Genomic DNA, 20,241 nt, shown 5'->3' with positions numbered 1-20,241 from the left:
ACAGAAAAAAAATATCAACAGATAACAATGGTGCTTAAGCAAGGGGCTGGATCCTACTGGCTTTTCTGCTGTTGCATGAAGGAGTAGGTGTCCTTTTGGAATCTCAAGAAAGCTGCTTTGGGGATGCGGTTACCAACTTTGGGCTGGGAAATTCCTGGAGAATGAATATGCTCCGAAGGTCCTACACCTTGCTCAGGTCTTACAATCTGCCAGGTGTGGCTTCCTCCACCAAGTCAATCCATTTTCTGTTGGGTCTTCCTCTTTTCCTGCTTCCTTCAAGTTTTCCCAGCATTATTTGTCTCCTCCCATAACTCTCATCTTCTCAAAATGTAACTGAAATACCAAAAAAAAAAACCCCTCAGTTTAGGCCTGTAGAGAAAGCTCAAGCTTGATTTGGTCTAAAACCCATTTATTTGTTTCTTTGGGCAGTCCATGGTATCTGTAAAACTCTCCTGAAGTGGGGAACTTATATACACCTTCACAACTCCCGCCAAGATGTGTAATTGGCCATTACGGAGGCCCGTGATTGGACCTTACGTCTTTTCGGAGATTGGCTGCCCACTGGGAGCCAGCAAATCCCGGACACAGGTTTGGGATCTCAGTCCCTGCTCCAGAGCTCCCAGACCTAACACAACTGCGGTTTTCCGAACTCAGGAAGAGAGACATGACTTTGCATATCTGCTCAAAGACATTCAAATCAATCGCATTTTGGATTTCTGATTCCGCTTGAACTCTACCCCTGGGGCTGCTGTCTTTTGAATGCAGAACAAGATGCAAGACTGCAGATGTCAAAACACGTAAAGACTTTCCGTTTTGTGAAGACTGAATATCAGCCTATCTGAATCGGCATCCCAGACGCTCAATGTTACGAAGAGGGAAAGTGGAAACATCCACCCAAAGATAGCTTTGGACTTTCTCTATCTCTGAATGTCACATCTCAGTCAAGTAGCCACGCCAATCAACCCGGAGCAAAGAAGCTCTTTTCTCCTGCCGGAGTTCACCTGGGAGTTGACTCCGACTCAGGAGTGGAAACCGCCGACAATCTGGTGCGCTGTTCCTTTTAGAGAGTCAACTTCTTGATCTTAACTCCTCGCTCTGCGCCTTGGAGTCTAAATTTAGATGTTCACTCCCACGCCGACATGCATGGAATTTCTCCAGTATTTATTGAAGATGGAACTCTGCTGGAAAGTGGGGTTTTTTTTAAAGATCTTTACTCAATTTAGTAGCTGGGTATAGGACATCGCTGGTGGGGGAGAGGGGGAAGGAGAGGACTAGGGAGGGTTTTTTTTGTTTGTTTGGGTTTTTTAATTGAAAATTTTTAAGACAAAAACCATAAAAGTTTGGAAAAAGGAAAAAAAGACAGCAATAAAACGTGTGAGTTTCATAGAATCATAGAGTCATAGAGTTGGAAGGGGCCATACAGGCCATCTAGTCCAACCCCCTGCTCAACGCAGGATCAGCCCTAAGCATCCTAAAGCCTCCAAGAAAAGTGTGTCTCCAATCTTTGCTTGAAGACTGCCGGTGAGGGGGAGCTCACCACCTCCTTAGGCAGCCTATTCCACTGCTGAACTACTCTGACTGTGAAAATGTTTTTCCTGATATCAAGCCTATATCGTTGTACTTGTAGTTTAAACCCATTGCTGCGTGTCCTTTCCTCTGCAGCCAACGGAAACAGCATCCTGCCCTCCTCCAAGTGACAACCTTTCAAATACTTCTTCTGAGTTTCTGAGCAACAAAAACAGCTATGACAATTAATCTCTTTTGTATAAGATTTTAACAAGGTTACTGATTCTAACATCATTGCAAAAATCTTGTTCTAAAATTATTGCAAAAAATTATCATAGAATCATAGAGTCGGAAGGGACCTCCAGAGTCATCTAGTCCAACCCCCTGCTCAATGCAGGAACTCACAACTACCTGCCCACCCACAGTGATCCCAATTTCATGCTCAATTTCATCCACCAAAAGTCTCCAGAATCCAGCTTGGCCTGGAGGGAATTCACCTACCATCCCACAGTGGTGATCAGTAATTCCCTGGGTATGCAAGGAAGAGCCACAAGAGACAAACACTGGCACATCCCTTCCTGCCCACCCACTCACCATCAGCCTAAATTCATAAAATCAGTATTCCTGTGATGTGACTATCTATCCTCTCCTTAAAAACTTCTAAAGAAGGAGAACCCACCACCTCCCGAGGAAGCCTGTTCCACTGAGGAACCCCTCTAACTGTCAGGAACTTCTTCCGGAGGTTTAGCTGAAAATTATTTGGAATTATCCCTTGTGGGCCACCCAACTCAACATCTTCCTAAATTCACTGAATCATCTGAGATATAGGAGGCCTGCTGGGTGGCCTGGGGCCAGTCACAGTTCTCTCAGAGGAACCCAAAAATTCTTCAAAGGAAGGAAAGCGGGAATGTGCTTTTACGGGACAGTGGTTTAGCAGCCAGATTTTTTGGCAACTGCAAAAATCCCATCTTGCCAGTTCCAGGCTAATGAATAAAAATAAGTAGTCCTTATTATTCAACAGCTCCATGTTCTGGGCAGAGTGTCAAAAAGCACAGCAACTATTAATTCAAGGGCCAGAACGGATGCCAGACTGGGGGGAATGAGGTGCATGCAGGAGGAGCATCTCGCAAATTCCAAGACGGGAATGAGGATTTAATCCGATAATATGTGCCGACTGTGGAGAGGGGGGCAGGAACTGAGATGAAGCAGAAACAGAGAGAGCAGATCGGGGGATTAGCAGGGTCGTCACAGACAAATGAGCTGTTTGAGGCAGGCTTGTTGTGCAAAATCCCTTTTTTTCGCGATACTGTTTCCATGCAAACTGAAACCGAAATCCTGAACGTTGGCTAGATCATGGCTTCCTTTCATACTTCTTTCCTTTTGTTTCTGCTCTCTGTCATCTTCCTTCCTTCCTTTACCTCCTTTCCTTCCTTCCCCCTTTCCTTCCTTCCTTCCCCCTCCTTTACCCAGTTTCTTTCCTTCCTTCCTTCCTTCCTTCCTTCCTTCCTTCCTTCCCCCTCCTTTACCCACTTTCCTTCCTTCCTTCCTTCCTTCCTTCCTTCCCTCCCCCTCCTTTACCCAGTTTCTTTCTTTCCTTCCTTCCTTCCTTCCTTCCTTCTTTCCTTCCCCCTCCTTTACTCAGCTTCCTTCCTTCCTTCCATCCACCCCCCTCCTTTACCCAGTTTCCTTCCTTCCTTCCTTCCTTCCTTCCCTCCCCCTCCTTTACCCAGTTTCTTTCTTTCTTTCCTTCCTTCCTTCCTTCCTTCCTTCCTTCTTTCCTTCCCCCTCCTTTACTCAGCTTCCTTCCTTCCTTCCATCCACCCCCCTCCTTTACCCAGTTTCCTTCCTTCCTTCCTTCCTTCCTTCCTTCCTTCCTTCCTTCCTTCCCTCCCCCTCCTTTACCCAGTTTCTTTCTTTCTTTCCTTCCTTCCTTCCTTCCTTCCTTCCTTCCTTCCTTCTTTCCTTCCCCCTCCTTTACTCAGCTTCCTTCCTTCCTTCCATCCACCCCCCTCCTTTACCCACTTTCCTTCCTTCCTTCCTTCCTTCCTTCCTTCCCTCCCCCTCCTTTACCCAGTTTCTTTCTTTCCTTCCTTCCTTCCTTCCTTCCTTCTTTCCTTCCCCCTCCTTTACTCAGCTTCCTTCCTTCCTTCCATCCACCCCCCTCCTTTACCCAGTTTCCTTCCTTCCTTCCTTCCTTCCTTCCTTCCTTCCTTCCTTCCTTCCTTCCCCCTCCTTTACCCATTTCCTTCCTTCCTTCCTTCCCCCTCTTTTACCCAGTTTCTTTCCTTCCTTCCTTCCTTCCTTCCTTCCTTCCTTCCTTCCTTCCTTCCTTCCCCCTCCTTTACTCAGCTTCCTTCCTTCCTTCCTTCCATCCACCCCCCTCCTTTACCCAGTTTCCTTCCTTCCTTCCTTCCTTCCTTCCTTCCTTCCTTCTTTCCTTCCTTCCTTCCTTCCTTCCTTCCTTCCCCCTCCTTTACCCATTTCCTTCCTTCCTTCCTTCCTTCCTTCCATCCACCCCCCTCCTTTACCCAGTTTCCTTCCTTCCTTCCTTCCTTCTTTCCTTCCCCCTCCTTTACTCAGCTTCCTTCCTTCCTTCCTTCCATCCACCCCCCTCCTTTACCCAGTTTCCTTCCTTCCTTCCTTCTTTCCTTCCCCCTCCTTTACCCAGTTTCTTTCTTTCCTTCCTTCCTTCCTTCCTTCCTTCCTTCCTTCCTTCCTTCCTTCCTTCCCCCTCCTTTACCCAGTTTCTTTCCTTCCTTCCTTCCTTCCTTCCTTCCTTCTTTCCCCCTCCTTTACTCAGCTTCCTTCCTTCCTTCCTTCCTTCCTTCCTTCCTTCCTTCCATCCACCCCCCTCCTTTACCCAGTTTCCTTTCCTTCCTTCCTTCCTTCCTTCCTTCCCCCTCCTTTACCCATTTCCTTCCTTCCTTCCTTCCTTGCTTCCTTCTTTCCTTCTTTCCTTCTTTCCTTCCCCCTCCTTTACCCCCTTTCCTCCCTCCCTCCCTCCCTCCCTCCCTCCCCCCTTTCCTCCCTTCCTCTCTTTCTTTCTTTCTTTCTTTCTTTCTTTCTTTCATCCTTCCTTCCTTCCTTCCTTCCTCCCTTCCTTTGAATTTCTATAGCAGACTCAGGGCAGGGAATAACAGGTCTAAAAACAGCGCAGTTAAAATGACAATTCAGCTTTTTTTCAAATATTTCTAAAACACTTCTAAAAACTCCACCCATAGATGTAAAACCCAGACCCAGGGTGTGGGTGCGAGTTCCAATCTGATATTGATGTTATGTTAGCCTCAACTGTAGGCCTGGTAAAAGAGCGCCATTCTACAGGCCCTGTGGACCTCAGCAAGCTCCGGCAGGGCTCTGATGTTTTCTGAGAGCTCATTCCACCAGGCAGGGGCCAAGGCCAAGAAGGCCCTGGCTCTTAGCAAAGCCAAATGGATTTCTTTGGGGGCTGGGACCACCAGCCTGTTGGGCACAAGGCTCTTCTGGGGGCATATTCGGAGAGGCTGTCCCGTAGGTACACCAGACCCGGACTGCATATGGCCTTGATTTTGTATGTCTTTTTACGTTTAGGGAATAATTCTAAGTGAGATACATTTGCCTACCTGAAGAGAGTTTTGAATCTCAAAAGCTTACACACAAACACACACCCCATGTTGATCTCTAAGGTGGTTCTCTGGACTCAAATCTAGCTTGACACATATGCCGAAATAACCGCAGGAAGTAAACAAGCTCAAAATCCATCAGCAGTGTACAGTAGGGGCTACCACCCTTTTGGGATCATGTGGGCTCACTTGGAATGCCGGTACTGCATGGTGTGGACCAGGGGTAGTCAAACTGCGGCCCTCCAGATGTCCATGGACTACAATTCCCAGGAGCCCTTGCTAGCGAATGCTGGCAGGGGCTTCTGGGAATTGTAGTCCATGGACATCTGGAGGGCCGCAGTTTGACTACCCCTAGTGTGGACTGTACCAAATGAGATTCTCTTATCTGATGTTGTCCCAGAGAAGAGCCAGGAATCCGCCGGCTGATCCGAAACCTGGCATTTGGCTCCTTTGGGATGCTAAGTCCTAGGGATGATCCGTAGTGGTGAGACCGGACAGGGGCATCAAGTGGGCAGAGGCTTGAGGAGCTTTCCATATTGGCCAGGTTGTTTGTCTGGTCACTTCGGCCGCAAACTGACTGAATATGGTTGCAGAGGAGATGCAAGCAGTAAGCTTGTATGGTCAGGGCTCTCTGGATTCCGGAGCCCCAGATTCCTTCCTCAGCTCTGTTTTTGTCATGACCGAGGCAATCCCCATTGCATCAGGTCTCAAAAACTAAGCTGGGTTGGCCCCGGCTAGGACTTGGATGGGGGGTGGGTCTCCCAGGAATGCCAGGATGTCTGTTATGGGGAGAGGAAAGGGAAGGCAATTGGAAGCCGCTTTGAGACTCCTTCGGGTAGAGAAAAGCAGCATAGAAGAACCAACTCTTCTTCTTCTTCTTCCTCTTCTACTATTTTTTAATGGGTGTTTTATTGGGATTATTGTCGTGGGGCTTCTTTGCTGTAACCCACCATGAGCTGGCTTGCTGAGAGTGGTAGCTAAGAAATCAAATTATTATTATTATTATTATTATTATTATTATTATTATTATTATTATTATTATTATTATTATTATTCAGCATTTTTCGTTATGCAGTTTCTTCGGTCCTTTGTGGTTGCTTTCTTGCAGAATTTGCTCTGCTGGAGACTTAATTCTAGCAACTTCCAGATGAAATTAGATGGTGTGTGTGTGTGTGTTTTAAGGGACAAGTCCCCCCAGATATCTTCAGCTGAATTTTATTCTGGGTTTTAAAGTTCTGAAATTGCCTGATCTTCCCCCCTCCCTAATGAGTTGAGTGTCATTTAAGCCAAGCAAGAAGTCAGCCTGGCTTAAGCTCAGTTCCCCACTTGCTGGGAGGTAACACAGAGGAGGAAGCTGATGAGACCAGGTTTTATATAGTACCAGAAGTGTTATGATTGGTTCCTTGAGTCATGTGCCTAGTCAGGTGATCCCAGATATGCAGCCCGTGAAGTGGTGGTGGAATGGGATCAAATTAATTCAAAAGAATTTTTGGCTAAACATCCGGAAAAAGTTCCTGACAGTCAGAGTGGTTCCTCAGTGGAACAGGCTTCCTCAGGAGGTGGTGGGTTCTCCTTCTTTGGAAGTTCTTAAGCAGAGGCTAGATAGCCATCTGACAGAAATGCTGATTCTGTGGATAACCCACCCACAAGCTTGTTTGCGTTGTCTTTCATAAACAGTGCACGAATTATCTGAATTCTAGATGCCCAGTCCTAGATGTATTACGTTCACCTTCTTCAGTCTTTATGTTTGTGTCTATGTGTGTTTTCCTGGCCAGCAGATGATTGAAAAGCGTTCCCTTTCTTCCGTTCCTTTTGTCTCCTTAGAGTACGCGCGATTCGAGGCCAAAATCCATGACCTGCGAGAACAGATGATGAACCACAGTATGAGTTCTGGATCGGGCTCCCTGCGAACCAATCAGAAGCGGTCTCTCTACGTCAGGTAAGCCCACAAAATGGAAGCCGTTCCGTGGGTGAGGAACGGTCCTCGGAACGGAATCGGTGGAGGGAACTGAATGGATTGAAGGGCATTGCCTTCAGTGGAAGCGTCTTAGATAGTTACCAGAGGGTTTTTCACGATCCCTACTCAGAACGAAAGGGCCTCTTGTGACGCAGAGTGGTAAGGCAGCAGACATGCAGTCTGAAGCTCTGCCCATGAGGCTGGGAGTTCGATCCCAGCAGCTGGCTCAAGGTTGACTCAGCCTTCCATCCTTCCAAGGTCAGTAAGATGAGTACCCAGCTTGCTGGGGGGTAAACGGTAATGACTGGGGAAGGCACTGGCAAACCACCCCGTATTGAGTCTGCCAAGAAAACGCTGGAGGGCGTCACCCCAAGGGTCAGACATGACTTGGTGCTTGCACACGGGAGACCTTTACCTTTACCTTACTCAGAACAAATTTGCTCCTGTTGTTTGGTCATGATTGGGACCTTTGCATACATTCTCCCAAAGCGCTTGTTGTATATTAACCTCAGAATATGCTATATTTCACCATTTTGCTCAGCCTGATTCATAGCCCTACGACGAGATAGTTTATTTTATTTATTTATTTTTGCATTTACATCCCGCTCTCCCTTTCGGCTCAGAGCAGTTTGCAGCGAATGTGAGAATTGCGTAGTAGCACACTGTAAATTCGGTAACTATATCTTAGCGAACTACAACAATATATTAACAATAAAATATCATCAACAGAATAATAACCAACCTGAGTAGACCAGCAAACAGTTTTCATACTTAACACTGTGCCTTGCAGCCTTGCAGAGTGGGCCTGTCTGAGTGGGAGGGAGTTCAAGGGCCCAAGAGTTGGTGATGACGACCTCAACCAAATACCTGGTGAAGGAGCGCCATTTTGCAGGCCCCACACAACTCTGGTAGCTCTGACTGGGTCCAGACCTCTTCTTGGAGCTTGTTCCACCAGGCGGGGGCCAGGACAGGGAATGACCTGGCCCTGGACAAAGCCAAACATGGTTCCTTGGGGCCAGGGATCATTTGCTGGTTGGCATTGGCCAAGAATAGTGCTCTTTGAGGAGTATAGGCAGTGAGCCAACCTCTCAGGTACGCTGGACCCAAACTGCACATGGCCTTAAAGGTGATTTCCAAAACCTTAAGCCTGATTCAGGATTCAACTGGTAGCCAGAGCAGCTGTTGGAGGGTGGGCCGGCTATGGGCCCTCCAAGGTGTTCCCGTGAGAACCTTGGCCGCTGCATTCTGGACCAGTTGCATTTCTACTTGCTGATAAGGACCAAAAACCTCGTCGTTGCCCAAAAAAAATGTACTTCTTTCATCTATTGGGAAATACATGACTTAAACCAACTATTGATTGCTCAGGGTCAGGGTATCCTGGAACCAGAGGAAAAGAGAGTCCTAGATACTGGGGTGTGGTCAAATGTTGACGCTTTTCCTACCACCACACTAAGTAACCTTTGAAGCCTGCCGTCAAATGAAGTGGTTCTTCAGAGGAGTACTGAATATCCCCCCGTGATCCCCCCCTCCTTGAGCATCACGTGGATTGTTCTCAGGGGGCACACAACCCCTTGGCCCCGGACGTTTTTGCAGCTGCTCTTGGAGCACAAAGAGAACGGTTCGTAAACCCCTCCCCTCTCTTTAAGTGCTTTCGTTCTTCCGAGCCAGGCCGCTCACGCTGAGCCTGCACCCTGAGCATCTTAATGGTCGCAAATGAGGGGAAGGCAATTTGTCAACCTCACCACCCACCCACCCCCCACCCCATCCCCGGCCGTGCTGATTGCTGACGGTGGAACTAATTCAGACGATGACCTTACATCGATCCAATTAAGCCGGGGCTCTTAAGAATATGCCAGCGGGAGAAGGAGAGGGGAAGGAGGACTCCCCGCCGGGGGGAGAGCAGCCCCTCGATGCAAAGTTCGATAATGTCATTGGTCGATGGACAGGGAAAGGTCAGGAAGGGAATGCTGACAAGCCATTTGGGGGGGTCCATCAGTGGGGCAGTGCCTTGACAATCAAGTGGCGCCCTGCCAAAGGGGAAGACTGAAGAATGTGGAAGGAGGGGCAGCGTCTTGCAGTGAGCCAGGTCACTGGTAGGTAGAATCATAGAATCACAGAGTTGGAAGGGACCTCCTGGGTCATCTAGTCCAACCCCCTGCACTATGCAGGACACTCACAACCCTATCGCTCATCCACTGTCACCTGCCACCCCCTTGAAGGCTCAAGGGCAGGGGCTCGTGGGAATTGTAGTCCATGGACATCTGGAGGGCCGCAGTTTGAGTACCCCTGCCCTCGAGCCTTCATAGAATCAGCCTCTCTGTCAGATGGCTCTCCAGACTCTGCTTAAAAATCTCCAAAGATGGAGAACCCACCACCTCCCGAGGAAGCCTGTTCCACTGAGAAACCTCTCTAACTGTCAGGAACTACTTCCTAGTGTTTAGACGGAATTTCTTTTGAATTAATTTCATCCCATTGGTTCTGGTTTGGGTATCAGATCCCCTCTCAGTCGTCTCCTCTCTAGGCTAAACAGACCAAGCTCCCCCAACCTTTCCTCAAACATCTTGGTCTCCAAATCCCTCACCGTCTTTGTTGCCCTCCTCTGGACACGCTCCAGTTTGTCTAACTCCCTCTTCAACTGGGGGGCCCAAATCTGAACACAGGACTCCAAGTGAGGCCAAACCAGAGCAGAGTAAAGTGAACCAAAGCAAAGTAAAGGTCTGAGCTTCCAACTGGCTCCTTAACTACTAACTGACTGACTGACTGACTGACTGACTGACTGACTGACTGACTGACTGACTGACTGACTGACTGACTGACTGACTGACTGACTGACTAACTAACTAACTAACTAACTAACTAACTAAATGTTTTTAGGAGGAGATTGGATGAGCTCCTGTCTGGAGTGTGTATTTTTAAGTCCCTGAGTAGGTGAGGGGCTGGACTGGATGGCCTCGGTGGTCTCTCCCAGCTCCGTGTGATTCTGACTCTGGTATGCTTGGCATGCAGATGGTCTCAAGTTCAAGCTTCTTGTTGAGCCAAAGTGTAAAGTGCAGCTCTCAAGCGACGACTGGTGTGTGGATGAGCAGGCTAAAGCCGTGTGGCCTGTGTGTAGCACTTTCAAGGACTCAAAGTGTTTCAGCGTGGTGTGGTGGTTAGGAGTGGCGGCTGCTAATCCGGCAAGTGAGGCGATTGAGGAAGGGAAGGCGATTGGAAACCTCTTTGAGACTCCTTGAGAATCCCACTTGAGAAACACGGGGTATGAAAACCGGTTGGCCACTGTGTGAGACAGGATGCTAGATTAGATGGACCACTGGTCACCTGATGTTCTTATTAAGGGAAGGCCTTGGCCTCTATGCCCTAGTGTTGGATCTCCAGAGGAACCTGTTGGCTGCTATTGTTGGCTGCTATGTGAGACAGGATGCTGGACTAGATGGACCACTGGTCTGATCCACCAGGGCTCTTCTAATGTTCTTATCAGGAGAAGGCCTCAGCCTCTGGCCTCTTGGCCCTCTAGAAGAACTGGTTGGCCACTGTGTGAGATGAAAGGCTGGACTAGATGGGCCACTGGTCTGATCCTGTAGGTCTCTTATTTTCTTATGAAGGCCTTGGCCTCTCGGCCCTGTTTTTGGCCCTCCAGAGTTACTGGTTAGCCACTGTGTGAGACAGGATGCTAGATTAGATGGACCACTGGTCACCTGATGTTCTTATTAAGGGAAGGCCTTGGCCTCTATGCCCTGGTGTTGGATCTCCAGAGGAACCTGTTGGCTGCTATGTGAGACAGGATGCTGGACTAGATGGACCACTGGTCTGATCCACCAGGGCTCTTCTAATGTTCTTATCAGGGAAAGGACTCAGCCTCTCTGCCCTCTTGGCCCTCCAGAAGAACTGGTTGGCCACAGTGTGAGACAGGATGCTGAACTAGAGGAGCCCCTGGTCTGATCCAGCAGGTCTCTACTTACGTTCTCAAGAAAAAAACGGATAGCATTCCTGAGCTTCTTTTTCTGCTCCCCGTGAGCCATGCTTTTAACCTAGGACAAAAATAGAGAAATCATTTCAGTCGTCTCCTGGGTTTTTCATCCTCTCGGACAGCTTGATTACCAGCGCGCTTGCTTAGGTCAACACAAAAAAAGATCCCGTCTTGTAAATGCATTTTTTAAAACCCATGAAATCAAAGCTTAGGAATATTACGCAGAGTGGGGGGGGGGGAGGAACACATCCTACCAGCAATTAATATGCTCCCAAGGAGGCCTTGTTTGATCTGTGCTTGGCAACGGAGTTTGGCATCACATGCGGACTTGCACGTATCTCCAGAGCCTTTTGGAAACCAGAGTGCGGATGTGTCTTTAGGACGCACAGCGTGTAGCATGGCAGAACCGGCAAGAAGCCACAGAGCTGCTTGGTCTCTTAAGGAAAGCAAATATGGCATTACACTTCTCCCCAGACATGCAAGAATGGGGTCAGGGGCCGCTTAAATACCAACCAGGCTTGCAAGGTAGAAGAAGAAGAAGAAGAAGAAGAAGAAGAAGAAGAAGAAGAAGAAGAAGAAGAAGAAGAAGAAGAAGAAGAAGAAGAAGAAGAAGAAGAAGAAGAAGAAGAAGAAGAAGAAGAAGAAGAGTTTGTTCTTATATGCCGCTTATCCTTACCCGAAGGAGGCTCAAAGCGGCTTCCAATTGCCTTCCCTTCCTCTCCCCACAACAGACACCCTGTGGGGTGGGTGAGGCTGAGAGAGCCCTGAGATTCCTGCTCGGTCAGAACAGCTTTATCAGCGCCATGGCGAGCCCAAGGTCACCCAGCTGGTTGCATGTGGGGGAGCGCAGAATCGAACCCGGCATGCCAGATTAGAAGTCCGCACTCCTAAACACTACACCAAGCTGGCTCTCCAGCTGGCAAGGGCTCATGGGAATTGTAGTCCATGGACCTCTGGAGAGCCACAGTTTGGCCACGCCAGAGTCAACTTTCAGTCAGAAGTCAAACTGGACTCCAATCTTGCACTTCTACTGCAGGCCAGCAGAGCTACCCACTTGAAACTATTGTCCCTAGATGTTTCCGGCCTTGCTAGGAAGATCCTTTGGTCATTTGGGGCGGGAAAGGAAGTTCCCGTTCAATATTCGGAAGCATTTTGTGACGGTGAGGGCTTGCATCCTTTGGAAATGGCACCCTCGGCATTATGCTGTAATCCTTTGCCATTTGGTTTTTCCTGTGCGGGCAAGAGAAGCCAGCTGCCAAGGCTTCTCAACCATCATAGAGTCACAGAATCATAGAGTTGGAAGGGGCCATACAGGTCATCTAGTCCAACCCCCTGCTCTACGCAGGATCAGCCCTGAGCATCCTAAAGCATCCAAGAAAAGTGTGTATCCAACCTTTGCTTGAAGACTGCCAGTGAGGGGGAGCTCACCACCTCCTTAAGCAGCCTATTCCACTGCTGAACTACTCTGACCGTGAAACATTTTTTCCTGATATCTAGCCTATATCGTTGTACTTGTAGTTTAAACCCATTACTGCGTGTCCTCTCCTCTGCAGCCAACAGAAACAGCCTCCTGCCCTCCTCTAAGTGACAACCTTTCAAATCCTTAAAGAGGGCTCTCATGTCCCCTCTCAACCTCCTTTTCTCCAGGCTGAACATTCCCAAGTCCCTCAACTTATCTTCATAGGGCTTGGTCCCTTCCTAATGCCGCGTCCCTTTAATACAGACTTCAGTGGACTTAGAAAGGTGACACTCTGTTTAGGACTGCACTCACCTGCCCACCCACGGTGGTTTCAGATGGAGCTTCGTGGGCTATGCCTCAGTGCAATTGGCTTCCTCAGGAGATGGTGGGTTCTCCTTCTTTGGAGGTTTTTAAGCAGAGGCTGGAGAGCCACCTGACAGAAATGCTGTTTCTCTGGACTTAGGTAGATTGTGACTGGATGGACAGAAGGAATGGTGTCTGAGCTTCTATCTTATGGCCCTTTCTTGCATGCCCAGGGAAATGCTGATTACCACTTTGGGGTCAGAAAGCAAATTTCCTCCATGCCAGATTGACCAGGAATTTGGGGGGGAGGGGTTGGGGGGCATCATCTAGGCATGCAATTGGGGTCACTGTGGGTAGGCAGATAGCTGTGAATTTCCTGCATTCAGCAGGGGGTTGGACTAGATGACCCCGAAAGCCCCTTCCAACTCTATGATTCTATTCTACGATTCTAAATATTTTTATCTTCCCATTTGCTTTGAACAACCTTGATTAGAAATAGCGCACACACCCTCTCCCTCTGTCTCTGTCTCTGTCTCTCTCGCTCTTCTCCCTTATAATATATTTAAACAATGCCTAAGGAGAAATACTGCAACATCATCATCATCATCATCATCATCATTATTATTATTGTTATTATTATTATTATTATTATTAGATTTATTTCCCGCCTCTCCCGATAGGCTCGAGGTGGGACACAACAACCAATCCCATCAAAATTCCCATTAAAACATCAATCTACTAACATGGCGGCTAAAAATCCCATCCCTCGGGCCGGGGACGACCAACAGGTTCTCACCCGCAGAGCGTAAGGCCCTGCGGGGGGCATAGAGCGGTAGGCGGTCCCTCAGGTATGTGGGTCCCAACCCGCGTATGGCCTTGAAGGTCATCAACTGTCAAGACATCTTTTGGGTGAATGTCTCTTCAACTTTCGTCGGATGCGTTTTCAGCGAATAACCTTTCCGTGAATATTTCACCAGCCTCCTGGTCCCCTTCAAAGTTTCAACGGGGATACAAAGGGGACTTTCAGCCAAGCCAGAGAATGTGCGAAATCTGCAGCCCCCCAAGTTTCTGCAGCATTGAAAGAGCCTAGATGTACCTTTGCGTTTTCAGAGGGCCTGATCCGAGGGGCTTAGGACCCAGGCGGCTCCAGCGGAACAAAAGGGGTGAAACTGTCAGTCGGCAGCAAACCGGCTGGAAAGGGTTTGGGCAAAATAGCACGTCTTTTTCTTTTCATGTTCCATTTGTTAACGAGGTGCGGTTTCCAAACAGCTTTTCTGATGTTTCCGTCAGCCCCGACTGTGAGCAAAGGGAAGTGGAAAGCTTCACGCTCTGCAAGGCGCTAGACATTACAAGCTTTTTGGGCACAATAGAAAACAACAGGGCCCCCAGTTTGCACATGCCCTGGGGACTGCATCGTGTCACTTCTGCTGTTCTTGAGGCCTCTGTCTGCTATTTGGATGGCCGGCTTGGATTCCTGGAGCTCCGTCCTGCAGTGGGAAGAAAACATCCTTGCAGTCCCAAAGAAAGGAGCCTTAGCTTAGTGGGAGAGCCTCTGCTTGGCATGCAGAAGGTCCCAGGTTCAATCCCCGGCATCTCCAGTCAAAAGGACCAGGCAGGAGGTGATGCAAAAGACCTCCAACTGAGCCATGAAATAGGGGCTATGGCTCAGTCACAGAGTGTCTGCTTGGCACACAGAAGGTCTCAGGTTCAATCCCCGGCATCCCCAGTCAAAAAGACCAAGTGTCTCCACTTGGAACATGAGAGACATGCTTGTAAAGTTGGTATCCCTCTCTGTTTGTAATTGAGAGACGTTGCAGTGCAATACTGAGAACGAACTAGGACCACGGAGGCACTGCTCCAATCCCACTTGTCGTGAAACTTTCTGGAGGGCCGTGGGCCAATCTTTCTTCCTTTGTCTCAACTCCTTGAAGGATTGTTGGGTGAAGAAAATGGAGGAAGATCATTGGGTCTTCCTTCTGCTGGTGGCTTCCTCAAGCTCATTTTTGCTGAGGCACTTAGGGTGCAATCTCAAACGCTTTTTGGGAGTAGCCCCTCCTGAATATCATGGGATGTTTCTGGGTAGACGTGGTGAGGCAGTTGTGAATTTCCTTTCTTGCGCAGAGGGTTAGACTAGATGACCCCTGGGGTTATTTTCAGTTTTCTGTTTCTAAACAGAAGGTCCCATGTCCGGTCTTCAGCATTTCCAGTTAAAAGAATCAGATGCCCATCTGAGTAGACCTTGATGGACCAAGGATCTCATTCAGTCTGAGGCCACTTAATGTGCTCATTTCTGCTAACTGTGGACAGCCCGTTGCATAATTTTACTTCTAGTCATCAAATCGAAATCTCAAGATGTTTTCTGCTGGTCCCCAGCAGAGGTTGATGGGTTGGTTTTGCTGTTATGTTTGCATCAGTTTGTATTTTATTAACTATTGTGTTTTAGGGGGGATTGTTAGTGGATTGTATTTACCTATTTTATTTTGTAACCCGCCACGAGCTGGCTCTGCCAAGAATGGCGGGATAATAATAATAATAATAATAATAATAATAATAATAATAATAATAATAATAATAATAATAATAATAATAATAATAATAATAAAAAGATGTCATAGTCCCACTGTATACTGCATTGGTCAGACTGCACCTGGAGCCCTGTTCTGGAGGCCTCACTTCGGAAAGGACATGGACAAAACGGAGAGGGGGCTGGGGAGAGCGACGAGAATGATCCTAGGCCAGAGGGCCAAGCCCTATGAGGAAAGGATGAGGGACTTAGGAATGTTCAGCCTGGAGAAGAGGAGGTGGAGATGGGACATGATGGCTCTCCTGAAGTATCTGAAAGGTTGTAACTTGGAGGAGGGAAGGGAATAGCTCCTCTTGGCAATAGAAGATAGGAGCCATAGTAATGGCTTTAAACTATGTGTAGAATGGTACCAGCTAGATATCTGGGGGAAAATTTTCATATTCAGCATAGGTCAGCAGTGGAATGGGCTGACTCAGGAAGTGGGGAGCTCCCCCTCATTGGTAGTCTTTAAGCAGCAGAAGGACAGATCCTTCTCCTGGATGCTTTAGGCTGATCCAGCATTGAGCAGGGGGGTTCGGCTAGATGACCTGTGTGACCCCTTCCAGCTCTATGATCCTAACTTATCAGAGCCAGCCAGGAAAGACAGGGGAGAGGAGGAAGAGAAGGCAAAGGAGTGAACAGCCCCAACTGGAATGTAAGGCCTGTTTGAACGGGAGAATATTCAGGCAACATTTTATTCAATTACTCATTAGGTCTGTTTCCAACTTTTTGTGCTTGAACCAATGGATGAAAAAGTCCTGAGATGGGTGACAGGCATTTGGGCATTTGGTTCTTCTTGTTACATCATTTGCCCCATTGAGCCGCTTGCTGTTAAGCGGGTGTGATTCTGTGCTGATTTACAAAAAGAGTGTGGGATATCTCTCCTCCCTGTCTCCACTAGAAACTTTCAGGACGCAGGCCTGTTTCTCCAGTTTGACAATGAGGCCTGTGCAGAAACATATCTTCAGCATCTGCTAGCTAAACAGTAACTCAGTCCCGGAAAGCAGCTGGACACGTGGTCTAGCAGGCAGACAGCAAGCGAGCAGGAATCAGAAATGTAAGGAATCAGCACCCTGGACAGCAGTCAGAGGAACAGGGCCTGGACTAAGGCCAGAACTGCAGCTCCAGCTGTGATCGGAAGTTGCCACAGGCCCGTTTTCAAACCATCTTTGTATAGTAACTGGTTGCTAATTCCAGACAGACCCAGCTGATAGGGGGATTTATCTGCCCGTTCATTTGTTGTTGTTGTTATGTGCGAAGTCGTGTCCGGCCCATCGCGGCCCCATGGACAATGATCCTCCAGGCCTTCCTGTCCTCTACCATTCCCCGGAGTCCATTTAAGTTTGCACCGACTGCTTCAGTGACTCCATCCAGCCACCTCATTCTCCGTTCATACAAACCTGCTTTTGTTGAGTTAGCAAAACGTGGTTGAGCTGTTTTTGGTTGAGCTGTATTTATTTATATGTCTATACCGCCCATTTCTTTGCAGCACTGGGCACTTTACATGGAACATTATATAACTGTTTGTATGGAAATTGTATGGATTTTTAGTATTTTATTTTAATGGGGTTTTTAACGGGATTTGGGGGGATATATTACTATGTATGATTTATATGGCAATATTATAAACTGCCAGGAGCCAGTTCTTGGGAGTAATATAATAATATAAATCTCATTATAAATAATATAAATATAAATATAAATATAAATATAAATATAAATATAAATATAAATATAAATATAAATATAAATATAAATATAAATATAAATATAAATATAAATATAAATATAAATATAAATATAAATATAAATATAAATATATAAAATTATTAAAAAATAATTTAATTAATTAACTCACACCCAACTGGCAAAGCCCTTCCAGGGCCATCATGAAACCTTGGTTGAGAAAGCCTGATTTAGATGTTTCCCCCAAGCATTGTAGAGGATTAGAGGCGGCCAATGGAGATCAGGCCTTCCAAACCATTGTGTGTGCTTCCTTTGCAGAAGCCAGGTGGGGCCGTGCCCGAGAGGGTTGGATGCTCTTGAACTGGATCCACCGGGGTTCATCTCAGTCCACGGGGAGATATCTAATGGATAGGAGCTGATGTTAAACTGCAGGCAGATGAGCTGTTTGTTTGCTGTCAGAATCCGGCTTCCGGCAACTTGTAGACATAATAGATTCTGAACAAGATGGTCTGGGAGGCATTTGAACCTTCCATCTCGGAGCTCTCCGAGGTCACCGCTTAAAAAGAGATTTATCACATGTGGGAAAGGTCACAGAGTCTGCTGCAAGCCTGTTGCCCAAATTCGTTCGTAGGGCTCTTGTTTGGGTGGGTTTTTCTCCCCCTTTGAAGCAGGACGTTCACACCCCCCACCCCCTTCCTGTAATGCAGACCTGTGGTTAGTTCCACCTGACTATAAAGTCACTTGACCTCTAGAACAGCCAGGAGTGGATGTGGTCAGAGGGAGAGGTTATACTGGGAAGGAGAGAGACTACGCAGGGATTGCCAATGAGAATATGTAGAAACACAGCCTAGATGAGATACTAGGAGCCAGCTTGGTGTAGTGCTTAGGAGTGCGGACTTCTAATGGGGGAAGCCAGGTTTGATTCCACGTTCCCCCACATGCAGCCAGCTGGGTGACCTTGGGCTCACCACAGCACTGAGAAAGCTGTTCTGACTGAGCAATAATATCAGGGCTCTCTCAGCCTCGCCTCCCTCACAGGGTGCCTGTTGTGGGGAGAGGAAAGGGAAGGCAACTGTAAGCTGCTTTGAGACTCCTTTGGGTAGAAAAAAGCGGCATATAAGAACCAACTCTTCAGTAATATCAGGGCTCTCTCAGCCTCCCCTCCCTCACAGGGTGTCTGTTGTGGGGAGAGGAAAGGGAAGGCGACTGTAAGCCGCTTTGAGGCTCCTTCGGGTACAGAAAAACAGCATAGAAGTACCAACTCTTCTTCTAATAAAAAAATGAGAAAAGGGTCACTGGATCAGACCCTGGTCCATGAACTCCAGTGTCCTGTTTCACTCCGTGAACAGCCTCTAGGACAGCCTCTTGTTGTTAGGTGCGAAGTCGTGTCCGACCCATCACAACCCCATGGACAATGATCCTCCAGGCTTTCCTGTCCTCTACCATTCCTCAAAGTCCATTTAAGTTTGCACCTACTGCTTCAGTGAGTCCATCCAGCCACCTCATTCTCTGTCGTCCCCTTCTTCTTTTGCCCTCAGTCTCTCCCAGCATTAGGCTCTTCTCCAGGACAGCCTCTAGGAAGCCTATAACCTGCACGTGAAAGCAAAGACCTATGGACAGGGTTGCCAACCTCCAGGATGGCACAGCTATCTAATCATGAAGCCACAATTGTCTAATATACAAAGTCACATCAACGCCACAATAATATAACCACATATCAGAGGTTTTATTCAGTGTCGCTGTTACTTCCCCCTTTCGATTTTCCTAACCTCCTGGTGGGGTCTGGATACCTCCGGGATATCTTTAGGATACTGAGGGCTGATCCTGCATTGAGCAGAGGGTTGGACTAGATGGCCTGTATGGCCCCTTCCAACTCTATGATTCTATGATTCTATCTCTTGGGATTAGAGCTGATTCCCAGATGGAGATCAGCTTCCCTGGAGTAAAAGGCAGCTTTGAAGGGTGGACTTGATAGCCTTCTAACCCTCTGTGCTCCCTCCCCATCCCAAACCCCAGCCTCCCTACGTCCCACTGCCAAACTGCCCAGGATTTTCTGATTTCCACAGACACATGGTGGAAAGGTCTGTCAAGTTGCAGCCAAGTTTATGGTGACCTCACAGGGTTTCCAAGTCAAGACCTGTTCAGAGGTGGTTTGGAATTGCCTACATCTCTTTAACAACCCTGGACGTCTCTGGTGTTCTCCTATCCAAATAGATTTGGAGAGCTGACCAGTTCAGGGTAGCCTACAGCAGGGGTAGTCGACCTGTGGTCCTCCAGATGTCCATGGACTACAATTCCCATGAGCCCCTGCCAGCATTTGCTGGCAGGGGCTCATGGGAATTGTAGTCCATGGACATCTGGAGGACCACAGGTTGTCTACCCCTGGCCTAGAGCATCCAGGTCAGAGCTTAGAACTGTTCAGTAAATCATTCAGTCATTACAGTTATAGACTAGTCCAGGGGTAGCCAAACTGAGGGTCTCAAGATGTGCATGGACTACAATTCCCATGAGCCCTGGCCGGTAGCTGCTGGCAGGGGCTCATGGGAATTGTAGTCCATGCACATCTCGAGACCCTCAGTTTGGGCATTCCTGGACTAAAACATTAAGGGCTTAATGTTATTACTGAGGGCAAGAATATTTACAGAAATCCACTTTTTAAAAAAACACTGTATATACCCAAAAACAAGAATCAGAAAACTGGCTTTCCGTAGGGCGGTGGAGCAAACTGCCCTCCAGGAAGCCAGCTTGAAAGCAGATTTTTGACCCCCAAAATCAGAACCTCTTAATTGAGAGGAGAAATTATTGTGCGCATTGTTGACAGATTGTCAGCTAAGATTATCCAGGGAGCTTTGGTTACAGGACAGTAGCTTAAGGCTATTTAGCAAAGGAGGGGCCCTAGCTCTCGTTCTGAGCATCTGCTCTGCGTGTCAAATATCCATGCATAAAGGCACTCTGAGCTTTTCCACAGTTGTGAAAAATGCAGCTCCATCCTTCCTAAAGTCCTGCAGAATAACTAATATTTTACACAAAAAACTGAGTCTTAAGGAGCAGATCCAAAGCAATCCCTGTTTGCCCCCATGCTCTCCCAGCCTCCCCTCCCTCACAGGGTGTCTGTTGTGGGGAGAGGAAACGGAAGGCGAATGCAAGCTGCTTTGAGCCTCCTTCGGGTAGAGAAAAGCAGCATATAAGAACCAACTCTTC

The 20,241-nt window shown here is 47.8% G+C and overlaps 1 protein-coding gene across 27 annotated transcripts in view; it reads left to right on the top strand.

Annotated features, from left to right (window-relative positions):
- Nucleotides 1–20,241, top strand: part of DLG2 (discs large MAGUK scaffold protein 2) — a 1,130,680-nt gene that overhangs the window by 857,637 nt on the left and 252,802 nt on the right. For all 27 annotated transcript variants that reach the window (XR_013231698.1, XM_077341322.1, XM_077341326.1 and 24 more), the window contains one exon: nucleotides 6,930–7,044. Coding sequence is in view for 26 of the 27 variants with exons in the window: in XM_077341322.1 (XP_077197437.1) it covers nucleotides 6,930–7,044 (115 nt within the window). In the remaining variant the exon portion in view is untranslated. The remainder of the gene's footprint in view (nucleotides 1–6,929; nucleotides 7,045–20,241) is intronic.

This window comes from Paroedura picta, chromosome 6 (assembly GCF_049243985.1).
Source record: "Paroedura picta isolate Pp20150507F chromosome 6, Ppicta_v3.0, whole genome shotgun sequence".
NCBI lineage: Eukaryota > Metazoa > Chordata > Lepidosauria > Squamata > Gekkonidae > Paroedura > Paroedura picta.
Note: the sequence above shows the minus strand (reverse complement) of the source record. Positions and strands in the feature narration are given on the sequence as shown.